This window comes from Paramisgurnus dabryanus, chromosome 9 (genome assembly GCF_030506205.2).
Source record: "Paramisgurnus dabryanus chromosome 9, PD_genome_1.1, whole genome shotgun sequence".
In the NCBI taxonomy this organism is placed as follows: Eukaryota; Metazoa; Chordata; class Actinopteri; order Cypriniformes; family Cobitidae; genus Paramisgurnus; species Paramisgurnus dabryanus.
The window spans coordinates 36,382,166-36,406,298 of record NC_133345.1 but is presented as its reverse complement, the minus strand read 5'-3'; the positions used below and the strand labels follow the sequence as shown (position 1 = coordinate 36,406,298).

The following is a 24,133-nucleotide window of genomic DNA, read 5'->3' as shown; positions in this document are numbered from 1 at the left end:
AAGAAAATAAAAGTTACCAATTTGTACCTGGTCTGGCCCCCTCCCAACCCATGCACACAAACATAGTTGATTCGACTATCGGTTGACTATGGAAAGATTCGAAAATTCTGATTCGAATATGTAAATCCTTAGTCGAGGACACCCCTAAAAAGCATGGTACGATATCACTACAAGTATATGAGGTGTAGTCGCTATTACAAAGAAACAAACCCGTGTGAGGGAAAAGAGAGAAAACACATAACACATCACTCACGGAGTTCATCAAAGTGCGTATCTACTCCATCTGGTCCAGGAATTGAACACACAAGTCTTGCTTTGAGGAACGTGGTCCATTTATTTGTAAGACTTCTTAAACCGCCAACATCATTCTGCACACACACAAACACACAAAGAGCACCTTTTAATCTGAAAGCTATCAATCTGACAGCACATATGTATTATGTTAGAAATTCATTACTTTTTTATTTTACAGACTTCATAAACAAACGCTCAATGGTGAGAGGTGTACACCTGCCTCCGATTAGCGTGACTTATTTACAGCAATTAAAAAAGTGCGACTACAGAAAACCACTAACTTCTCAGACCCAAGAGGCACACATAAGATGGACACACAAAGAGTAGAAGAGAACGATTTATAAAGAAAGATGGACGTGAGTTTATAACGTGAATATAACGACCGACCCTCTCCATTATTTCTCCGAAAACAGGCTTGCATATCTTTGAACACACAATAGAGCACCGAGAGGTCTTTGATGGAGAATTCATGCTGAGAACACTTAAATGAATCGCCTTGCCAAAAGGGTTTAATCAAAGGACTCCACCGATTTGATCCACACCCATTAAAGCAGCAAACATATTCTGCCTCCTCCTTTATACTTTTTGAATAACACAGACACTTGAGAAGAAGTAGAAAGAAAGAACTAAAAGGGGTTTAGGAGTGGAGTTTTCTAAATTCTCTAATCTTCAAAGTTGCCCTCTCCAGTGTTAGGCCAGTTATCCAGTGAAGAATCTGGCCTTAGATGGCTTTACAGCTCACTCCTAAAGCTATAAAAACCCACCCGCTTCAGACAAAGAATTTTGCAATAGAGCTTGGAATTTTTATAGCATACAGCCTGCGAGGATGAGTCTACAACATTAAGCAAACTGCTCCCAATCTTGGCAGGTTTTCAAAATTGCAGGCAGTCGGGTTAATTTTTGAAAAAAGAGTTTGGTTCCAAAACGCAATAAACGCCATTTTAAAAAAAATTAGTTACCGCCAAAATCAGTATTGTATTAGGTTAATTTTAAGCAAAATCCAATATCCGCCGTATTATTCTGTTATCTTGTCTCCCATTTTTCCAAAAACGCCATAAACGCCACTCCTCCTTCTCTGCAGAATGCAATAAATCCGCTCAACAAATCACAGCGCACCATTCCATGCACTGTAAACAACAATGGCGGCGCGTTGAATACACACCGAATCTTAGTTTTCCTCATCTACTTTGTACTTTGTGATCAACAAACAAACAAAAACAAAATAATACTTTTGATGGCCTGATAAACCTGTAGTGGTTTTCTGTGAAGTGGAAAAAAGTAAGCCGACAGCATCAAGCTTCTGTCATGCTAACACATTGACCCCAGGGGATCTTATAAAAAAACTTTCCATTATTTTACGCGAAGCCAACGAAAATCGAGCGAACCAAAACATTTTACAACTGATCGCTGTCAAAAAAGTTCAGCAACGACGTCCCAAGGATGACAGCAGCAATGACAGTGTTCTTAATATGACAAAGTAAGTGTTTTGATTAATCCCATTTAATGTTTATTTATTTTTAATCAGTGTATACTACTAGTCAACTAAATGAATATAACATGGCAAAGATAAATGCACATTTATATATTGATTCAATAAATTTATAGCATTTAAAAAAATTGTCATGCATTTATTGCATTTTGTGAAAAAATAATCAATATTAATATCAATCTTTGAAAATTAAATTGTAGAGTTTAATTTTTTATGTTTTTATAACCTAAAGATGCCATGTGACAGTTTGTAACAGAAAATAGTGGTTTTCATTTACACTTTCTTGGTATAGAAAACAAGTTTTTACCCAAATTAGTCGAAATAGATTTATTGCGTTTCGGAACCAAACTCTTCACATACACTGCTTAGCTTTTATATCTTTGATTGGTACACCCAACACAATGACATCCACTTACTTAAACGATAAAAGAAAAAATGCACATTAATGACTTTTATGAGTTTTCCCAATAAAACTTTGATTTAAACACTGCTTCTTTGTGTAAATGTAAGCGCCTACTGTCTATCCACATGGATTCTGTTTAAAACACATGGCATTTGCTCATACCCCACTGAACAAAGTACCGTACATAAGGCAAGTTTAGGAAATGAGTTAATTAAGGTTTTGGGAAGGTACCACATGTTAACACAAACATGTGGAAGGTAACACAAAATTTACTTAAAGTGATAGTTCACCCAAAAAATTATTCATCATTTACTCACTCTCATGTGATTTTAACCCTATATAAGAAGGTATTTTGATAATAAATGATGGTAAGCACAGAGCTGCTTTAACCATTGACTTCCATAGTAGGAAAACAAATATTATGGAAGTGTTGTGATAAATGATGAAGAATATATTTTGCTAAATGATGGTAAGCACACAGTTGACGGTACCCTTTGAATTCCATTGTGTTTGCTTTTCCTACTATGGAAGTCAATGGTTACAATCAGCTGTGTGCTTACCATCATTTAGCAAAATATCTTCTTTTGTGTTTAGAACTACATGAGAATTAAAAAATTATGACAGAATTTGCATTTTTGGGTGAACTATTTTTTTAAAGGGGACATTTTTAAAATGTAAAATAAATCTTTGGTGTCCCCAAAGTATGTATGTGACGTTCTAGCTCAAAATACCATATAGATATTTTATTATAACATGTTAAAATTGCCACTTTGTAGGTGTGCCGTTTTGGGTGTGTCCTTTAAAGTGCAAATTATCTGATAACTGCACTAAATGGCAGTGTCGTTGTTGGATAGTGCAGATTAAGGGGCTGTATTATCCCCTTCTGACATCACAAGGGGAGCCAAATTGCAATGACCCATTTTTCACATGCTTGCAGAGAATGGTTTACCAAAACTAAGTTACTGGGTTGATCTCTTTCACATTTTCTAGGTTGATCAAAGCACTTTGGACCCAATTATAGCACTTAAACATGGAAAAGTCTGATTTTCATTTTATGTCCCCTTTAAGATGTATCATTCACACACTCCATTAATGTGAAAAGGGCATTTGTGAAGGGATCTCATTGTTCAAATCTATGCAAAAATGACTCTTTCATTTCCTTCATAAAGTTTCCCATAAGGATGCTAAAATCTGGAATTTGTTTGGAAACTGGCTCCTAATATATTTGCACTGTAAACTATATAATATAACTTTATTTTGTTATGGGCAAACATATCTTCCTGTAGCTAAACTGGTAGAACATTGTGTTAGCACCGCAAAAGGTCATGGGTTCGATACCATGGAAGATAAATAGATAAAATGCAAACTGTAGCTTTGGATAAAAGGGTCTGCCAAATGCATAAATGTAATAAAATGCACAAAAAGACTAATGGGCGGTATTTGTCTAATGCCTCTAGGCTTCATGAACTGTGGTTAAACAACGGGAGGTACACAATGGAGTCAACAAAGCGCTGTTATTTGCCTGAAAGAGGGATTTCCAGTGTCGTTATGAACAATGATATGGGCAGCAACTACACAGCACGACCTCTGATGATTAACCCATCCTGACGGCAGTGGTTTGGTTCATTTCAGTAGATCACATCAAGAGGGAGTGAACAAGGAAACCTCCCTTCCCAGGAGGAGGGCATTTAATCTTATGAGATGGGGGGAAGTCAAAGATCAAAAAGATGAGGGCCGCTTACCCGGCAGACACGAGCGACACGAGACAGAACGCTTTTGTCTTTTGTGTTTCCATCACGGGACGCCTCTCGGAAAAAGAAGTAAATCTTGTCATCGTCAGGGTTGTAGGTGTCTGCGATGGGATGGGCAGCAATAAACTTGCCCTCTGTGGGAACAAGAGAGAGAAAAGCCGGTTAGCTCTAATTTATAACTGATACTAATCCACCAATCCCTTGATAAGATTTACAGAAATCTGGAAGCCTGTTAAGTTAAGCTAAGGCACTTATTTATACCCACTGCATGTGTGACCCACTGTATCCCTCTGTTTAGTAAAATAAGAGGCATTTAGTTTTTTTTTGGCTCGGAGCACACCTCTAATGGTTGTTTAATGTGGGGAGTTAGACAGGATGGGTTTGAACTCCATTAAATTGCATCAGCAACTGGAAAATCGCTTCCTTAAACCAAGCGTGGGCCCAAGACGGTCCATGACTAAATGAGTAAATAAAGAGTGCGCTCTATGTGGGACTCAGATAAATGCAGGAGAGGACTGAAAGGAGAAAAATGAAGAGGGCAGAAAATAAAACAAGAGGTGTGCCAGCAACTGGGTGGTATGTCTATGAAGGATTCAAGCATTATTATTCTCAGGGTCCAAAACAAGCAAAAAGATTCCTCTGTAGCAATGCCAATGCATCAGCAAAAGATATTGTATCGCATTAAGCTTTTTCATGACGGAAATAAAGAGGTGGAATCCAAAGGTAATATTTACGAGTTACATGACACTTTTTATGGGTAGCCTATAGATCTCAAAGCCTGGAGTTGAGTTAATAACAGCAATCGATCTTCTGTACAAACTGGCACAGGTCTGACCAGGCGATTTATCAGAGGAAATAAACCGGTCCATCAAACATTATGATTCAGGGATCATTTCTATTAATCTTGCAGGTTATATATCGCAATTGGTAATACACCTCAAAGATGGCACCCTGTAGTGCCATAATAACTTTTCATGAGACTATAAATATAAATAGAGAGTGTGGCAAATTAATGACCTTGTCTTTGCCATCGAAATATATTCTTTGACTTTGGTTTCGCCCATTCTGTGGCATAATCATAGGTAACACTGCTGTCCTAGGCCCGGTCTATAAACAAACAGTTCACTTAGCTGTAAAAAGGTTGTAAGAAGTTAAAATGAAACATCTAAAGAATCTAAACTTTGCCATATAGATAAGATGTATTTGAGTTTTGATATGAACCTGAAAACTGAACCTGTAAGCTATAAGTAACTTTGTGTAGAACTTCTCATGCTATTACTACCCTGAGACGAATCGCTCCATTGTTTGTGCCAGCTTTTTTAAGTTGCTTTCAATAAAAGTGTCTTCTATGTACAGCGGGGAAAATAAGTATTCGACACATCAGCATTTTTATCAGTAAGGGGATTTCTAAGTGGGCTATTGATACAAAATTTCCACCAGATGTAGCCATCAAGCCAACTATTGAAATAATACAAAGAAATCAGAACATTTAAGTATACAAGTTGAGTCATAATAAATAAAGTGAAATGACACAGCCATCAAGCCAACTATTGAATTGATACAAAGAAATCAGAACATTTAAGTATACAAGTTGAGTCATAATAAATAAAGTGAAATTACACAGGAAAGGAGTATAAAACATGAAGAGAACTAGGTGCAAAATGGCATAGAAAGCCAAGAGATCACCTGAAATCTGTATTGAGAGAGAAACCCTGCACCCTATAAGTACTAATTGATATCAGCTGCTTTAGTCCTAATTGATGTCCTATAAAGGCTTCTTATTACCCAAGAGGCACACAGGAAAGACTTCATGATGGGTAAAAGCAAAGAACTCTCTCAAGAAAACCATTTTGATAAGAATGGAGGTGCATTTTGATAAGAATGGAGGTGCATTTTCAGAATGCTGAATTCTGTTCTCTCTATGGAGAGAACTGATGATCAAAGTTCATAAAAGAGGCCAAAGGAACCTTCAAGATTTAAAATCCATTTGTGTGGAAGAATGGGCCAGAATCACTCCAGAGCAATGCAGACAACTGGTCTCTCCATCAAGATGCGTCTAGAATCTGTAATCACCAACAAATGCTTTTCTACAAAGTACTAAATAAAGTGGATTCAATACTTATTCCCTATGTCATTTCACTATTTATTATGCCTCAACTTGTATACTTAAGTATTCTGATTTCTTTGTATGACTTCAATATTTGGCTTGATGGCTACATCTGGTGGAAATTTTGTGTCAATAGCCCACTTAGAAATCCCCTTACTGATAAAAATGCTGATGTGTCAAATACTTATTTCCCCTGCTGTATTTCTAAATTCAATTTAATAAACGGGTGTTTAAGACTAACCGTTGATCCAGTAATCTTCAGAGATGTCCGTGCGGATGTACTGCTGGTCTGGGGTTGGGCCTAGAGAGCGGCTAAACGTGCTATCCTTCCCCAGGAAATCCGACGCTGTGCCAGTGTACAGATACTGATCTGAAAACAGAGAAAATGAGTAAACACAGCACCAGGGTCAGTATGACTGCAATAAAAGGCACGCTTACTACGGCTGACCGACAGCTGAAACAATAAAACTAAACTGAACTTAATTTTCTCTTATGTTCTCGCTATCTCACATTTGATATATACAAATCCAGCTGTCCTAAAAGGAAAAATCTGCATATCCATGTCAACTAAAATGGGTTTATAGATCATGCTTTTAGACTCACTCAGTGATTTTTATCTCGGTTATCATTTGCTGTTTGGACCTCCACCCTTTCTATGCTTGCGGTTTGGAGAAACTCTGAATAGCATTGAAGGGAATTTGCGATCTGTCCAGGTTGTTTCCTCAAAATGATGTATGTCAGTGTAACAAATACACCCAACTGTTTGAGGGATTGACCCAAAAATGAGTGAACTCGCTGACTTACCTCCAAAGGAAATACAATATTAATGTTTTTTTTTACCTTCTTTGGATCTTCATACCTGATCATGCTGTTGTCAAATAAATAAGATAATTTCTTGACAATAACTTTGAAATATGAATGAGTAAATGATGAACTTTGTAACCTAGTATTTTTAAATTTTATGGCCTTTCAACATTATAGCAATCCAACTTCTAGTAGGACGTCTATCTCTAATGACAAACTGCTATAATAAATCACATTTTGTTCAGCTGGAAAAATTGTGCTGTACAGGTACCTTAAAATACAAGCCATACAAAATGGGGAAAAAATTGGAAAACTGGAATGTTTACAGCTGGTAGATTTGACAGGGTGTGCCATTTCCCTACAGCACTCCACTGGAAACATAAAGGTCATTTTAACTTGAAACAAATGTCTTGCAAACAGAACACAGCAACCTGATTTTTCTTGGTTTAGAGCCCATCGCATGTTAAAGAGGTAAAATGCTTCACAGAAGTTTCTGTTTAGAGAACAAAAAAATATTTTGGATTCAGTCTCACCTGTCAGTACCGAGGCAAAAGGCTGTCGGGGATCAAAAGGACATTTCAGTCGACCAGATTCAACGCTGCCTCCGTGAAGATAAAGCCAGCTGTCCTGCAACCATACAGCATATAAAACACAACATTAAAGGATAAGACTTCTTACAGCTTCAAACTCCTTAATGTAACAGTTGACGTAAAATAAAAATATAGTCATGATTTACGGGGAATTATTTTAGGCAGATTCATCCCTGAAACCACAGTAAATTGTGACGACATCTATCAACCCCACCAAAGACAAAAACAGCAATTAAAAGGACCATTGCATTCGTAAGTTACTGCTGGATCAGATTTATGAACGAATCTTTCATATCAATTTGTGAACCAGATCAACCAATTCACACCTCAGAAATCATATGTTTTGTTTTATGAAACATTGACTTTATGGTGTTTTTCCTGAACCTACACAAATATGGGTCACTATTAAATGTTGCTGAAAATATGAAAGCATACAGGTTTGAACCAGCATTATGAAATGTTATCATCTGGCTATGAGGAAATAAGGTCAATAGCGTAAGCCCTTGCCTCTTTGTAGCCTTTGACCTCTAAGAAAGCACAGTTCGGGTGGAAAGCTCCGGTGCCACAGGCGTAGATGTGGGTTCGGTTAAAACTGTGCAACACTCGTATGAAATTGGCACATTCGGTCTGCGGAAGAGAGAAAATGAATGTGAGTATGTATAACACAAGAGTAACAGGACACATACCTGAGAAAAAATTATTTTATATAATGCATTTTTCACAAGAAAGGTGTGAATTTAAAAGAACAGACTGTTTGTTAAAATGTGCGTTATTCTGACTGATACTTACGTGAGGGTTTTTGCCGGCCAGTATACACATATCAACCCTGTCTCTCGGAGCGGGCCAACTCATCTACAAGAGAAACACAAACAATACAGGTAATATTAGGGTTTTGTATACTTTATTAATGTAGCTTTTATCATAATTGGCCGGGCTACAGTCTTCAAGGGGAAGTTCGGCCAAAAATGACAATTTACCTACCCTCAAGCCATCCTTGATGTATATAATTATCTATTTTCAGATTAACACAATTGCGGTTATATTACAAAAATGTCCTGACTGATCCAAGCTTTATAATGGTAGTAAATGAGGGTAATTATAGATTATGGGCCCTATTTTAATTATCTGAAACGCAAGTGCGAAGCGCAAAGCGCAAGTGACTTTGTGGGCGGATCTTGGGCGCTGTTGCTATTTTCCCAGCGGGAGAAATAACTCTTGCGCCAGGCGCAAATCAATAAGGGGTTGGTCTGAAGTAGGTTCATTATTCATAGGTGTGGTTTGGGCGTAACGTCAAATAAACCAATCAGAACGCTATCCAACATTCCCTTTAAAGGCGGAGTCCACGATGTTTGAAAAACGGTTTGGAAAAGGAGACGGGCCGACTACCAAAACACACTTATAGCCAATCAAATCAAATCAAATGCCGGGTTGCGTATGTGTGGGGCGGGTCTATCAACAGAAGGTCCAGATTCTATTGGGGTAGGGGCGTGTTTGTTTAGGCGATTTCAAATATCAACACTGGCTTTCAAACATCATGGACTCCGCCTTTAAACGCAAGGGCACAAGTTCCATGGTGGGTTGCTTTTATTATGACGGATTTACCAGGCGCACGCCAGGAGCGGTTCACAGCCGAGGAGACCGACGTTCTTGTAAGAGCAGTCAAAGACAGAGAAGTTGTTTTGTATGGGGATTGGAGAAACCCGCCCAAACCAGCGTAGGTTAAACAGGCGTGAGAGGAAATAGCCACAATTGTCTCATCAGCTGGCATCCCCATCGTTGCGCCAAGCGCTACAATGATGTCAGGAGACGGGGGAAATCCCAAGCTTGCCAGCATAAATCGGGCACGCCATGTAACGGGAGGTGGATCTGCCCCTACACAGATCTGCGTCCACCCTCACCGCTGAAAGGGTTTGGGGGCTTTGAAATCGGACCCAAGAAACGCAAGCAAGGTCCAACCCCAAAGTACACTTACAAATCAAGTTCATATACATTAAGGTTTCTTATGAAAACATTTTATTTATTATGTACATAAAATAAATGTAATACAGCCACATAACAAACGTATGAAAATATTTTAATCGTTATTTGCATGATAAATTTTTAACGCAGCCACACAAAATAAATAAAAACTATCACCACAATGCTCACCACAATGTTTTTCCTTATCTCATGTGTTAATATTTTTTATTGTAACAATTTATGATGTGCAAAAATAACTGTTGCATCTGTGTAGATTAGATAAGCAAAGTGTGTGCGCATTGTGCACGCTATACACTATGGTCAAGCATGCGCCCTTAAAAAAGCATAATGAACCACGCGCAACGCGCCACTAACTTTAGACTAGTTTTTTTTTGGTCAGTGGCGCAATTGTTTTTTGAAACTGCAAAATAGCATCAGGGATGGTTTGCGCCGCAACACACCTCCTTTTTTGCGCTGAACCGCCCAGGGAGCGCAAGTTCATTCCCTAGTTTGCTGACGCGCGTCTGTGGAGGGAAAAACCCGCTGTGCGCCGGTGCAAAATACGAATGATACATGCGTCACTGACAAAGTCAATTGTGCTGGGTGCAAGATAGGGCCCTATAACTTTAACTTATAACTTAAATAGTCAGTATAAGTGTTTACAATAACAACCTTCAAGGAATCATACCATAAAGATACTGTAATTAACCATCCTTTCATTTAGATTGAGATTATGCTGCGATTTAAAGAAGGTTTTTAAAGTCTTATCCTTGTGTATTTAACAGATAAAAGGCGATACAAATGAAACTGTTATAGTGTACAGTTCATACGTTCTGAGTTAAGGTTTAAAGACGAGGGTCCACATACAGATAAAAAGTGATGGAGGTCCTGTCTGTGCACAAATGTTATAAAAAGCTTAAGCGCTTAGCGTGCACAGGGCTGACCTTTGACCTTGACCTCCGAGAGCCGTCTCCAAGTGTAACACGCAATCTAACAAACCCCTCTGATTACATATCATTAAACAAGCTCGTGAGACGACTTTACACAATAGTGCTTTGAAGATTGGCTTAACATACCTTTACCATAATACAGACTAATATAACTTAATAGAAACACATGGATCATAAATAAACATATACACACTTGCCTAGCTGACGAACAACGTAAGGAACAACTAGCACGCTCTCAGCACAACAGATGTGGAGGGTTCAAAGCTTTGGCACTTTCATGCAGTTGGCACTCTGCCTCTATTTCTGTGTATACTGTTGTAAATCTTTGTTACAGATCTGTCAACCTTACAGCTTAATGTTTAAGTACTAGAGGTGTAAATATTAAAGATGGCTGTGAAAATGTCTACATTATGTCTATTTTGTCTATAGATGAAAATGTGTGTGTGATGGGAGAGATCACCGTAGGGACAGTGATTGACAGGTGTGATGGTGGTAGGGTCAGCTCAATGGCTCAATAGGTGATATCATGGGAATCCGTTCATGTGACAGTGAAAGGACTGTGTTGTAACGCTTATATGTTAGAAAGGTTTAAAGTGAGCAGAAACACACTTTTAAACACACACACCGTCACAAATGTATTCATAAGCTAAACAGAAACTTGTATGCTGTACTGTCAAGACATTTTTGGAGATTATAGTAGTATAAATATTTTTTGATTTGTGCTTTGTTTAATCTAGATTATGTTGTCAAACTACAAACTGGTAAAAAAATTTAAGAAGCAAGAAAAATGTAAGAATGAACACAAACCTGATTTGACCCCCTTGTTTTATGATTGATGGAGACTCATATGCGAGTGCCACATTATTTATGCGCAGCTAATTTGGCATACAGTGCTCAATATAAGTGCTCAATGAAACTATTTAAAACAAAGACATTAGTCTATAAAATTAAAATAAAATGGTAACTTAATGGATGTTTATATCAATAAAGTTGCTTTAAAAAAAGATGCTTAAGTTTTACCGTTTACAAAAGATCAACATGTACTAACTAGAAGTACCACAAAGATGCTGAAAGAGATGTTTTCAATATCTGTATTAGTTTGTAAAAAATAAATGTATACATTAAACATGTTTGCATGTAGTTTTTAGTGTTTCTTTCTTTCTTGCGACTTTCTTTCTTTCCCAACTCGCGACTCTGGAGCTACCTGGACAACAACCCTGGACAACAAAACCAGTAAGGGTGAATTTTTTGAAATTAAGATAAATACATCATCTGAAAACTGAATAAATAAGCTTTCCATTGATGTATGGTTTGTTAGGATGTGACAATATTTGGCCAAGATACAACTGATACAACCTTAAAAATGTGGAATGTGAGGGTGCAAAAAATTTTTTAGTTAAAGTTGTCCAAACGAAGTAGCAACACATATTACTAATCAGGGACGTCACTAGGATTGGAAGACAGGGGGGGCTCAGCCCACAGAGTATTTGTAACTTGTGTTTGCAAAATTTTTGCACTCACATCTGAGTTACAATTATGTCAACAACCAGTCAAGAAACCAAGATGTTAACAAGTAAAACATGACAGACATATCCTCCTCTTCCATTTCTACTCTGTTAAATAAAAGTTACTGTAATGTTAGCTTTTAGACACATCAAAGCTGCATGGGGGAATTTAGGCCAGACTTTGCTCCTGATTAGTTATTCTATAAGCAATGACTTAAATTCTATCTGCAAATTGGTCACATGAAACATCCAAAATGTCCATAAACAGAGGTCAGACAGCTAAAAAGTTGGTAAGTTAAACAAATGAGAAAAAGCAGTACAAGAAATAGAAAAAAATTGGCATCACTGCATACTTTACCAGGTAAGCTATTGACCAGGGCTCTCAAGTTTTGAAGACAGGCAAGAGTGACACCCCTCCAAATACCCCCCCCCACCACCCCAAATATTATTTAACTATTAGGTTGTATACTACTAACCTTATTGCAATCCACTATTCCATTGTATTCCCTGTGTGTCATATATGGGACTAGAAAATGTTCATTTGGGAATGGAGATTTTTTTACAATGAAGACTTCCTGATTCATTATTCACTGTGTAAATACACGTACACATTTCCAGTACAAACACATCATTTTACTGTTTGCATTTCTATGCTCACATAGAAACCTTAGCCAAGGATTTTTTTTGACAAAATAAACTTTTAACCAGAAAATAAGATAAATGTGTGTGTTCACATAAATGTAAACATAAACCGGATTTGCTAATCTTATAGGTTAATATTATTAGTTGATAGCCACTGTGTTAATCTGGAAATTATACAGATCTAAAATTTAGAAAAGGGGAATGACCAACAAGTGATCTACCTTAATACTGAGTTGTCAAGATGCATTATGATGTGGTTTTCAGGACAGGGTTTAGATTAAGCCAGGACAAGGCCTTAGTTATATTAGGATGTTTATGTAGTTTTTACAAGCACAAAAATATTACAGGTGTGCATCTTGAGACAAAACAACGTGACTGATGTATTTTAAGATATGTTAGTGCAAGCTACTTTTAGTTAAGAACTAAAACTCAAACAGGCATTTTAGTCTTGAACAAGACTTAAGCCCTGTTTGGGAAACAGCCCCTATGTCTATACTGTAGGTCAGGGGTCTCCAACCTTTTTATAAGCAAGGGCTACCACAATGGATAAAACAATCTGGATGGGTACTTACTACTTTCTGATATAGTTTAATCAAAACGTTTTTCTTTTACTTGTTGTTTTATTTTACTTTACTTGTTGATACGTTTTAGTATTGTTTAAAATGTTAAGATAGGTAAACCAAGCCAAGCTAATATTAAAAATACCATGTTGAACCCTCAAAAACTTACTAGGAATACACATTATACTATCATACCAAAGACAAATACACAGGTGCCTTACACTTTTTAAAAGGAAGGAGTTCAAATGTTAAAATATTAATATTTTAAATGAAATGAAACAAACATATTTAATAAGCTATAATTTAATTATATTATTAGATTTTAAAAAAGCTATTTTACTGCAAATATAAGGTGAAATGCCCATTAAAAGCTCAATTTGCACGTTTGATCCAGTTTTTCCACAAAAAAAAACTAGTTTTATAAAAGGATACACTTCACAATCACCTGGTGTTTCGCTGCATGAAATGATCTGCCTGATGCGTTCAGTACAACAACTGTACATAATGCAATGCATCACGCCAGCACATGACTTTAAAACCTGTTACGTTAATAAGCAATATATAGACGCGTGCTTTTACTGGTGACTGACCTGCTCCCTTCCTGGAGAATATTTCTGTGATTGATTTTGCAGCATCTCGCTGCGTCTGTCTCTCTCTCTCTTTCACATGTCAACCTGAGACGACTGCACGGCGGGTCAGAACAGCCGCCAGGTCAACATGGCCAGTCCGCCCTGCACACACCTTGTACTACTGATGTTCGCTCTGCTCGGCCCCCTGCGGATTGATAAACGCGCTAAATCCATGCTGCTGACTCAGATCAGGGGAGGAGACGAAACTTGACGCAGCATGACGCCTTTCATTGGTTGTTGCGTTAAATCTTACCCAGATACAATAGTGCTATTTTCTGATTGGCTATTGTGTAGCCTATTTCTTTTTTTTTGATTGGCTGATAAGTGGCAGGCTCTAGGGGATACGCGCTTGATTCCTGCCGGTTTCCATAGTGAGAGCGGCGCGACCAGATAACTTTTGTGCGCTGCGGGCCTGCGGCATATATTAAATATATTATAAATAGTTTTCTGCGTGAGAAATACAATGTGTGGCGGGAGTGCGTGACAAAAGACCGAAATGAGTGACTGTCACGCTCAATGCGTGACACTTGAGAGCCCTGTCATTTAGGGGGGCTTAGGAACATTTTGGGGTAGCTTCAGCCCCCCTAAAATAGGCCTAACGACGTCCCTGTTACTAATGATAAATAATTTTTTTATACATTTATGGTAGGAAATTAAAATATATATATATATATATATATATATATATATATATCTTCATGGAACAAGGATCTTTACTGGCATAAACAATTTATAATTTTGACCCATACAATGTATTTTTGGCTTAAATATATTCTTACACTGCAAAAAAATGACTTTCTTACTTAGTATTTTTGTCTTTTTTTCAGTAAAAATATCTAAAAATTCTTAAATTAAGATGTATTTTCTTAATGAGCAAAATGACCTAAGAAAAATAAGTCTAGTTTTTAGACAAAAAAAAAAAAAAAATATATATATATATATATATATATATAATTTAAGCAAAATAGTGCTTAAAACAAGCAAAAAAATATATATATATAATGCCAATGGAATAAATTTTTTTTTCTTTAAATAACTTTACTTTTTTCATAAACACTTAATTCAATAATTTTTTTCTTATTCCATTGGCAGATTTGATTTGCTTGTTTTAAGCACTAATTTGCTTAAATTTTATATTTTTTGTCTAAAAACTTGACTAAATCTGACTTATTTTTGTAGGTCATTTTTAATTTAAGATTTTTTTATATTTTTACTGAAAACGAGATAAAAATACTACGTAAAAAGTCATTTTTTTGCAGTGTATGACTAGTTTTGTGGTCCAAGGTCAAATATTTTCCTAAAAGCAAAGCTTATTTTACATTTACTGTAGGACCATACAGTACATACAAAGTATACATTTAATAAAAATGTTATTATATGAATCCATAGTGATGGAAAGAGAACAAGAAGCCCATTTTATTAAAAATTCCTTCCAAAAGTTATTAAAAAACACTGCAAATGTTAAAAGCAATATTAAAACACTTCCTCGTGTAATTCTGAGATTTTCTCATTAGCCACAACAGTTTCAAGCACAAAGGCCTTCTGTTGTGCCAGGCACTGGGTCCAAATTGGTCTCAAAGCTCCAAAATATATAAAAAAATATAATGTTTTATTGGCTGCAACTGACTACTATGTAAAGCCTTTACCTCATGCCTTAAATAAACGAAGGAGAAAAGCACAGTTATAAAAATGAACAAGCCGGCTAATTAACATTGACTGTGAAGAGACAAGAAATGACAGCAAGCTTCCCCAAAAACAACACTTCAGTCCATTAGGCTTTATTTTCTCTCTTAGATGTAATGAAAACACTACACTATTCAAAACTGACCTAAAGACTCCTGCCTTGCAGGCTATCTGTCAACCCGTCTGAGGGCAAATGAATATGCTTGCAAATATTTCTATGGAAAAATCTGCACCCAGACCACACAGAGAGAAAAAGTGTCAAACGTGCCTTTCACATAGGCCTGATTCTGCATGTCTGCAGGTGTGAGCTCTTTAAGGTGCGTGTTTACCTTTTTGGGGTGTTTATTCATGTTGTCTGGGTCCAGAAGGTAGATGTGGTCTTTGACACCCAACACTAATCTGCCTCTCTCCTCGTCCAGTAGGATTGTTTGAAATCGTTGTCCCTCACCCATAAACGGCACGATACTTCGAGAATGGATCAGCTCTGAAAAGTCAAGTGGTGGGTTAGATATAAACACACTGCATTTTTTTGAAAAAAATACTCAACATATAAACTCAACATGGCAGACAAAAAACTGACTTTATATTGAATTTATTTTTTTTAGAGGCGGGGTTAAGCTCTCTATTTTCTAAAACAATTAAGTCTCTCTTTACTAAATTACAGCACTATAAGTGAGGAAAATTTCATCTTAAGTGGGTATTATAAAAATAATTTGTACATCTAAAAATAAATGAGGAGCTCAGATGCAAAAGGCGGTGAAATCAAATAATTCCCTTTAAATATGTTTAATCCTGCTCTCGAGCAATTCAGCAAATCTTTCCCCGCCATTGACGAGTTAACTCATCAAATAAGGAAAAACGCTTCCCTGCCAATGACGAGTTTTTACGGCAATCCATATTTCCGCACCAGGTGGCGCTCTTATCCGACTTAAAAAAGCCGGAAGTATTCCCTTAAGGCAGGGGTGGGGAACCCTGGTCCTGGAAGGCCACTGTCCTGCAGAGTTTAGTTCCAACCCTAATTAAACACACCTAAAAAATCAAATTCTTGTCTTCAGGATTACTTGGAAATGAAATTCAGGTGTGTTTGTTTAGGGTTGGAACTAAACTCTGCAGGACAGTGGACCTCCAGGACCCAGGGTTCCCGACTCCTGCCTTAAGGCAAACCATTCAAACTCCATGTGTGTTTTGAGGATAGCTTTGAATGTGATCTCTATCAAAAGTCCTGCACAAAAATTGAATTATCTCAGCTTTTTGTTCAAAATTTGGTATTTTTGAAGAAACCTACCCATTTTATTTATTTATTTATTATTTTTTTAAGCATAGGGTCTCTTCTTTCATTTGATATAGCCTATTGTATGTTTATATATTTAAAGAATATCTGGCATTAAGGCCTTAAACATTTGTGAAAAATCATAAGAAATGCTGGCGCTGGCTGGCAACTTTTAACTCTTTCTCTCTTTCAAGAGAAAACGCTTCCCTGCCAATGACGAGATTTTCCGTCTTTCCGCAATACCGCTATCATCCACCAGGTGGCACCCTTCCGCAACTTTTTAAACCCGGAAGTATTGCCCTATGGTAAGCGGCTGCATGTCCGTGTCTGTTTTAAAGATCGCTCTAAATGGGATCTCTATGAAGTCCTTCACAAAAACCCAATTATCTCTGCTTTTTGCTCAAAATGTGGTGTTTTTGCAGAAACCTACCCATATTCAAAAGCTGATTACAAAAGAACCACTGAAGGGTAGGATGAAAGGTTTTTTTTTTTGTTTGAAAGCAGAGGGTCTGTTCTTTCATTTGGTATATTGTATGTTTATATATTTAAAGAACATTTTCTGGAATGCATTAAACTTTGGTGAAAATCATGAAAAATGCTGGCACTGGCTGGCAACTTTTTTTTTAAACGCTGGCGGTAAAAGAGTTAAAAAAATTGCTGGCGGGGAAAGAGTTAAAAGTCTGATAAAAAATGCTAATTTACAAGAAAATATGTCAAAAAAGTTGCCAGCGCCAGCATTTTTCATGATTTTCACAAAAGTTGAATGCCTTACAGAAAATGTTCTTCTTTAAATATATAAACATACAATATATCAAATTGTATGAAAGAATAGACCCTCTGCTTTTAAATAAAACAAAAAACATTTCATCCTTCCTTTACTAGTTCACTGTAAACACCAAATTTTGAGCAAAAAGCTGAGATAATTGGGTTTTTGTGAAGGACTTTTGATAGAAATCAGATTTAGAGCGATCCTCAAAAACATACAAAGAGTTCTTACTCTTTCACATGAGCCGTTACTTCAGGGTTGGATAAATTGCGGAAGACCTGTTGGATAACAGCGGTATTGCGGAAAGCCGGAAATTCTTGTCATTGGCAGGGAAGCGTTTTCTCATAATTGTCAAATTAACTCATCAATGGCGTTGAAAGAGTTAAAAGTAGAAGTCATTGAGATCCGTCAACAATAAATGACGACAGAATTTTCATTTTTGTGTGAAAGCAGCTGTGTCATGTTTTTCCTCTCACTCTCTAATATACTGAAATGCACAACATTACCGTTTCTCCAATACGATCTACCAAAACCTCTAAGCTTTTTTGTCATCTACAGCATGTGTTTAAATTCCAAGATTTTATCTTCTCTAATCCACAAACCCTCTATCCTCAAACCCTCACTTCTGCAGTCTAATATAAACTGAGTGTGTCTGAACTATATGTGAGAAATCACCTGGATCTAATCTTTCCTATCAGTTAAAACAGACATGAGCACAGCGGCAGATTAGTTGTAATGACACTTTCTATTATTCTTATTGTAAGCAGCCGGTAAGCAGCGTAGACAGCTGAGATATGGCTCACTCAGATTACCATTGCATGCATGCACGTTTTTACGATAATGTAAACAAGCTTAAAGCCTGCAGACTATCTTCAATTTAAAAGAGGTGAAAAATCTGTAAACGTGATTCTCTGTTCTCTACTCTGCAACCTACTTAATCTCTTTAGATACGCACTTCTTTGAATATTTTTAAAAACACGTCATGATGCATAGTCTTGGATGAAGAAATAATTCTCCACCCAATGCTCTGCATGTGCACAAAACACAACCATCTGCCAGCAGCCTGAAAACAAAACAAATGTATGTTTGCACCCAAACACCTCTGAAACCTCTCTGTGTATTTTTCATCAACACAAGCACAATTCTTCTTTCTTGTATTCGGTTTCATCAACCTGTCTTCAGCTGCTGTCTTCCATAGGCAAACATCTTGTGTAAACATCCGTGTTATGGTCGGGTCATAGGGCGTCAGGCTTCTGAGCTCTAAGCGTCAAGAAGCTGAATCAATCCTAGTATATAACTATAATTCTCTGGGGTGCAGGGTTTAAGACAGGTCACCTCTGATCAATATTTACAAAAAATAATCCTCTCTAAAATAAAACCCCATTCATGCTAACGTTGGACGAGCTGACGCTAATCTACTATGCAAACAGTATTAGGTCAGAGCCCCCTGTTGAAAGATCTCTGTTTGGCAATGAGGTCTACAGAGCTTTATCTGGGGCTATGAAGTATAATCTGGTTCTCTCAAAGGAATCAATCCTACGCTTCTCCTTGAAAGCTTATTAGCACTTGTGTAGAAGCTAATCTCTATATTTACAGAAGATAGCATAACATTGGCGCTAGTCTATGAAGAACAGCTAGACATTGTTTATCAAAGCATTATAATTATTTAAACTGTGCATTAAAATCTGTCTCTAATAAAGGCCATAATATTAAAAAAAGTATAGTGACTGTTTAAGAAAGTAAAGATGGACCACTCTTTCCAATATTAAAATAAAACATTGCTTACCGATGCAAGAGAATAAGCTGAAACAACTAAAACGATTTTTTGTTAGATTTGAGAAAAAAGATTAAATGTATGACAATTAAGTTGAATATAAGTGTGTCTAACAGTTTTGGAGTCCTCATTTAGGTACTTTAGATTGTAACTGTACTTGCATTATTAAAAAGTATGCAACCAAGGGACCTGACTCGCTTCAATAAGATCAGTAGGCATATCTAACCTTATAAGTTTGTATTGCAATACTAGACATTTGCATGTTTTGGTTTGCAGTGTCATAAAAATTACCAGCCTCGTGAGAGCTCATACAGTCAATAAAAAAAAATACAAACCCCACCCCTAACCCCAACATCATATCATAGGAGCGAAAGCAAATTATACAAAAAAACGCGCGTGTAGTCGTACAAATTAATATGAATTACCTTTCTCGTAAAATACATACGGGTGATTCTCGCGAAATTTGACTTATGAGGTGTCATGAAACATTTTCATAAAAAAGTAAATGCAAAGTAAGAGTATCAAAATAAGAAGCATACAGTTACAAACATCTCTTCATGTACTATTTTGCAAATGATTTCAAATGGAAACATACAAACCAATTTTGTGTGTTTTTTTTTTCACATTTAAGGGGAACATTTTCATTACCGCAACGTGTCCATGATTGGATTTGGGTTCTTTGACATGGAAATATTTATAATAAAAAAATCTAAAAAACAAAAAGCTTCAGTGCATGTTATACTATAAACATTTACAGTAAAGAAACATGTGGTGTTTGGTGATCACTGGTAAATGTAGAGACAATAATAAGGAATATAAATGTGTCCAAGACCAATTTTATCATCTTCCGCAACAATTTTCAATCATTGTTTAAGCCCTCAAGGAACTAACATTAAAAAAAAATGTTGGAAGGGACATAATTGACTGTGACACTCAAGATGGCTACCAGGTCAGCAGTTCTTATTTTTTCTCTACAGATAAAAGTACAAATTTTGTTTGTCATAGTACGTAGACAACTTTTTAATTCTCATTACCAAAACATGAGTTTGTAAAAGCATATATTTAATGTAATATCACGTTGCGGTAATGATAAAAATTTAAAAATGTAAATAATTCTATAGGAAATATTTTTTAAATCCTCTAAAAATAATGGTTATAGTAAGTTCAGACCTTAATCTTATACAGTATGTGCAAAAAAATAGGCTTCAAGGGCTCTTTAAAAAATCTGATCCTGGACACCTAAAGGGCGATTTATAGTCGTGCGTAGGTCCTATGGCGTAGCCGCGGCGGCGTAGGTTCTGCGTCGGTTTTCATTTATACTTTTGCGTCGCCGTCCGCGTCGACGTGCAAACACACGCGAAACCGCTGGTTGGCAGTAATCACGTGTGTAACCACAGTAGCAGCAGAAGTCGTCACAAAAGAAGAAGCTAAGCAAGTTAACCCACAAACGAAGAAGAAATAGCAACTTGTTGTGTATAATTTGAGAAGACCAGCAATGATGGAAGTAAATAAACAGCGACTTATGTTGCACTTTGAGTTAAATCACTCCTCAACTTGACTCATGTTTGTTTTCACCGTCTCAAACGGAAATACCTATGACGCAGTTTTTTTTACCTGACGGGAGGGGTTCTGGTGGACCAATCACAGCGTTTGCGGTCCGTGTAGAGCCGACGCGCTGTTAGAAATTTTGTGAGGTGCGCGTCAGGCTACGCAGAGCTACGCACAGGCTACGGCGTAGGACCTACGCACGATTATAAATCGCCCATAAGTCTGGATTTCGTGAGAATCACCCATACGAATTGCCAGAGACTGCGTTGAATTTTTTCAGTGAATAACTCTAATGTGGCGTACACACCAAACGTGAATTCAACAATTTGTATATAATATACTCACGCAAAGACGTGGGGCGATGCGAATGATGCAAAATTGCCGGGGTGATTGTCACCAATATGCGCTATTCGCCTCAAACGCGTCTTTCGTGCAAGTTAAAAAATACAACTAGACTGAAGGATTTGCCTGACCCAATGTTAAATCCAACGAGTAATATTGAGCGAGGAATGTGATGCGAATAAATAAAAAACCCAAATCAAGTCCCCTCCAGCTATTCACCAGAAACCAGGGTACACATGGAAGCTAATGCCACATTGTGGGACTTCTTTTAAAATTTCTCATGGGGTACTTTAAAAGATTATACACTTATTTGTAATCAATATCCTTGCTGAGGTTTAGGCAGAGAGCCAAACTTGAGGAACGCTGCGAACAGCACACATTAGGATGACACATGATCATATATATGACCTGCTTGTTTTACATCTGCTTAGAGAACCACAGCCAACTGGGAGCCATCTAGCAATAAATTCATTAAATCCTGTACCATGGGCTATTTAAAAGGCTGCTTTTCTATTGCAAAACAAAGCTTTGAGTTTATATGTGAGTTTGCAGGCGGGTGACTGTGACATGCGTATCTATACCCGTCATACATGTGCTCTATGTCAAACACAGGAAAATATACCACACTCATAAAACAATCAATAACCCCCACTGAAGACCCCTGTGTAGAGGCAGCCGGTCTTTACCAGAAATATTTACACAACCTGAGGATAATATTTTGATGTTTCACTGACTCCACTGCACATTGTCAAGAAGTGATGTCGGCGATAGAAAAGACACTGGTTAGCTGACTCAAGAGAACATTGCGAGATGTATCTAATGCAGATCAGATGTTCCCCTAAGCCTTCGTTTGGGGGAAAACAGGCAAGGATAAGAGGAGACTGCTGCTCACAGGCCCTGAGGTGTGCACATTTACTCTTCAGAAAAATAATACTGAGTATATAACTACAGAAAAGGTACAGATATGTTTTTATAAGAACTTTGCTCAGATAATGGACAGTGAATTCCTTCTCTAAACCCTCAGACTCCTCTTCAACAGAACAAGAACAGAAAAATGAAAAGATAATACTGAACACTGCAGTTGCATGCAGTCTTAGTGCACAGAAAAGAATAAGACAAATGATGTGTGTTTGAGTGTTTATATGTCGATTAAGAATATGTCACTGGCAAAAGAAAACTTTGCCAACCAAACGTTTGCCAAAAATCATGCATGTATATGACATTAAAGTATTGCCAGAGCACTGAAAATTCCGTTGGTGTCATGTTACTTTAATATCATACAGTATGCGCAGTCGATCACACGTATTGTCGTCAGTACAGCCAACATGAAACAAGACTGCCATCTACAGGTTTGGTATTTCCTGCACCCGAGAGTTATTCCCCATTCTGGAGAATCCCGGAAAATGCCGGAAGTGATTCTTCTCCATGTGACGTGCATTTTTAAAGGCCACTTCTGTATATATATTAGAAAGAGATTTAACCATAGACCGTAAAAAAAGATGGACATAGTGTCCATGAGGTCACCTATAGGATTCTGAAGTAGGGTTGTGCCGATAGACGATAGTTTTGTGTATCGACGATCGTCAGACATATCGCTAATGGTGGGCTTGCATGACGATAGTTGGGGATAGTTATTATTATTATCATCATAGTTTCACAATACCATGCGAATTGCATGCTTTTCCTCGCATGAGAGGGTTTGTGGGCTTTACTTTGCGCGAGAGAGCTTGTAATGCTCGCGGATTTCTTCTCACATGCACGTGGACTCAAAGTGCGCGTCTTGGACTCTTGCTCGGACCTGAGTGCGCGTGTCTTGGATTCTTGCTCGGACCTGAGTGGGCGCGTCTCAGATTCTTGTTCGGACCTGAATGTGCGCGTCTTGGACTCTTGCTCGGACCTGAGTGCGCGTGTCTTGGATTCTTGCTCGGACCTGAGTTGGTGCGTCTCAGTTTCTTGTTCAGACCTGAATGTGCACGTCTTGGACTCTTGCTCGGACCTGAATCTGCGCATCTTGGACTCTTGCTAGGACCTGAATGCGCACGTCTTGGACTCTTGCTCGGACCTGAGTGCGCGTGTCTTGGATTCTTGCTCGGTCCTGAGTGCGCGTGTCTTGGACTTTTGCTCGGACCTGATTGCGCGCGTCTTGGACTCTTGCTCGGACCTGAATGTGCGCATCTTGGACTCTTGCTCGGACCTGAGTGCGCGTGTCTTGGATTCTTGCTCGGACCTGAATGTCACGTCTTGGACTATTGCTCGGACCTGACTGTGCGTGTCTTGGACTCTTGCTCGGAACTGAATGCGCAGGTCTTGGACTCTTGCTCGGACCTGATTGCGCGCGTCTTGGAATCTTGCTCGGACCTGAATGTGCGCATCTTGGACTCTTGCTCGGACCTGACTGTGCGTGTCTTGGACTCTTGCTCGGACCTGAATGTGCGCATCTTGGACTATTGCTTGGACCTGAATGCGCACGTTCAGACTCTTGCTCGGACCTGAATGTGCGCATCTTGGACTCTTGCTGGGACCTGAATGTGCGTGTCTTGGATTCTTGCTCGGACCTGAATGTGTGGGTCTTGGACTCTTGCTCGGACCTGAATGTGATTGTCTTGGACTCTTGCTCGGACATGAATGTGCGCATCTTGGACTCTTGCTCTGACCTGAAAGCGCACGTCTTGGACTCTTGCTCGGACCTGAATGTGATTGTCTTGGACTCTTGCTCGGACCTGAATGTGCGCATCTTGGACTCTTGCTTGGACCTGAATGTGCACGTCTTGGACTCTTGCTCGGACCTGAATGCGCGCGTCTTGAACTCTTGCTCGGACCTGAATGCGTACGGCATGGACTCATTTTAGCACCTGAACTAATATGCACGGCTCTGAGATTTACTTGCACTAGAGAGGTTGTTAGGTGCGCAGAGGGTTAAAACCAGTGAGTGTGTTGTTCCCGCTCCTTGGCACGTAGAAAATTTTAGACTTAATGATGCGGATGGATTAATGACAACAGTTTTAAGAAGGTTGCGGTCATGACGTGACTTGTCATAAGTAAAGCAGAGGGGCAGTAATTTAATAAA

The 24,133-nt window shown here is 38.0% G+C and overlaps 1 protein-coding gene across 1 annotated transcript in view; it reads right to left on the bottom strand.

The window, feature by feature from the left end:
* The window catches only part of sema3d (sema domain, immunoglobulin domain (Ig), short basic domain, secreted, (semaphorin) 3D), a 62,969-nt gene that overhangs the window by 25,947 nt on the left and 12,889 nt on the right, over positions 1 to 24,133 (bottom strand). Inside the window, exons 3-9 of the mRNA XM_065283543.2 lie at positions 15,696 to 15,850; positions 8,228 to 8,290; positions 7,940 to 8,065; positions 7,382 to 7,475; positions 6,286 to 6,414; positions 3,929 to 4,071; positions 254 to 368 (exon numbers count right to left, since the gene is read on the bottom strand). Coding sequence (XP_065139615.1) covers positions 254 to 368; positions 3,929 to 4,071; positions 6,286 to 6,414; positions 7,382 to 7,475; positions 7,940 to 8,065; positions 8,228 to 8,290; positions 15,696 to 15,850 — 825 coding nt within the window. The remainder of the gene's footprint in view (positions 1 to 253; positions 369 to 3,928; positions 4,072 to 6,285; positions 6,415 to 7,381; positions 7,476 to 7,939; positions 8,066 to 8,227; positions 8,291 to 15,695; positions 15,851 to 24,133) is intronic.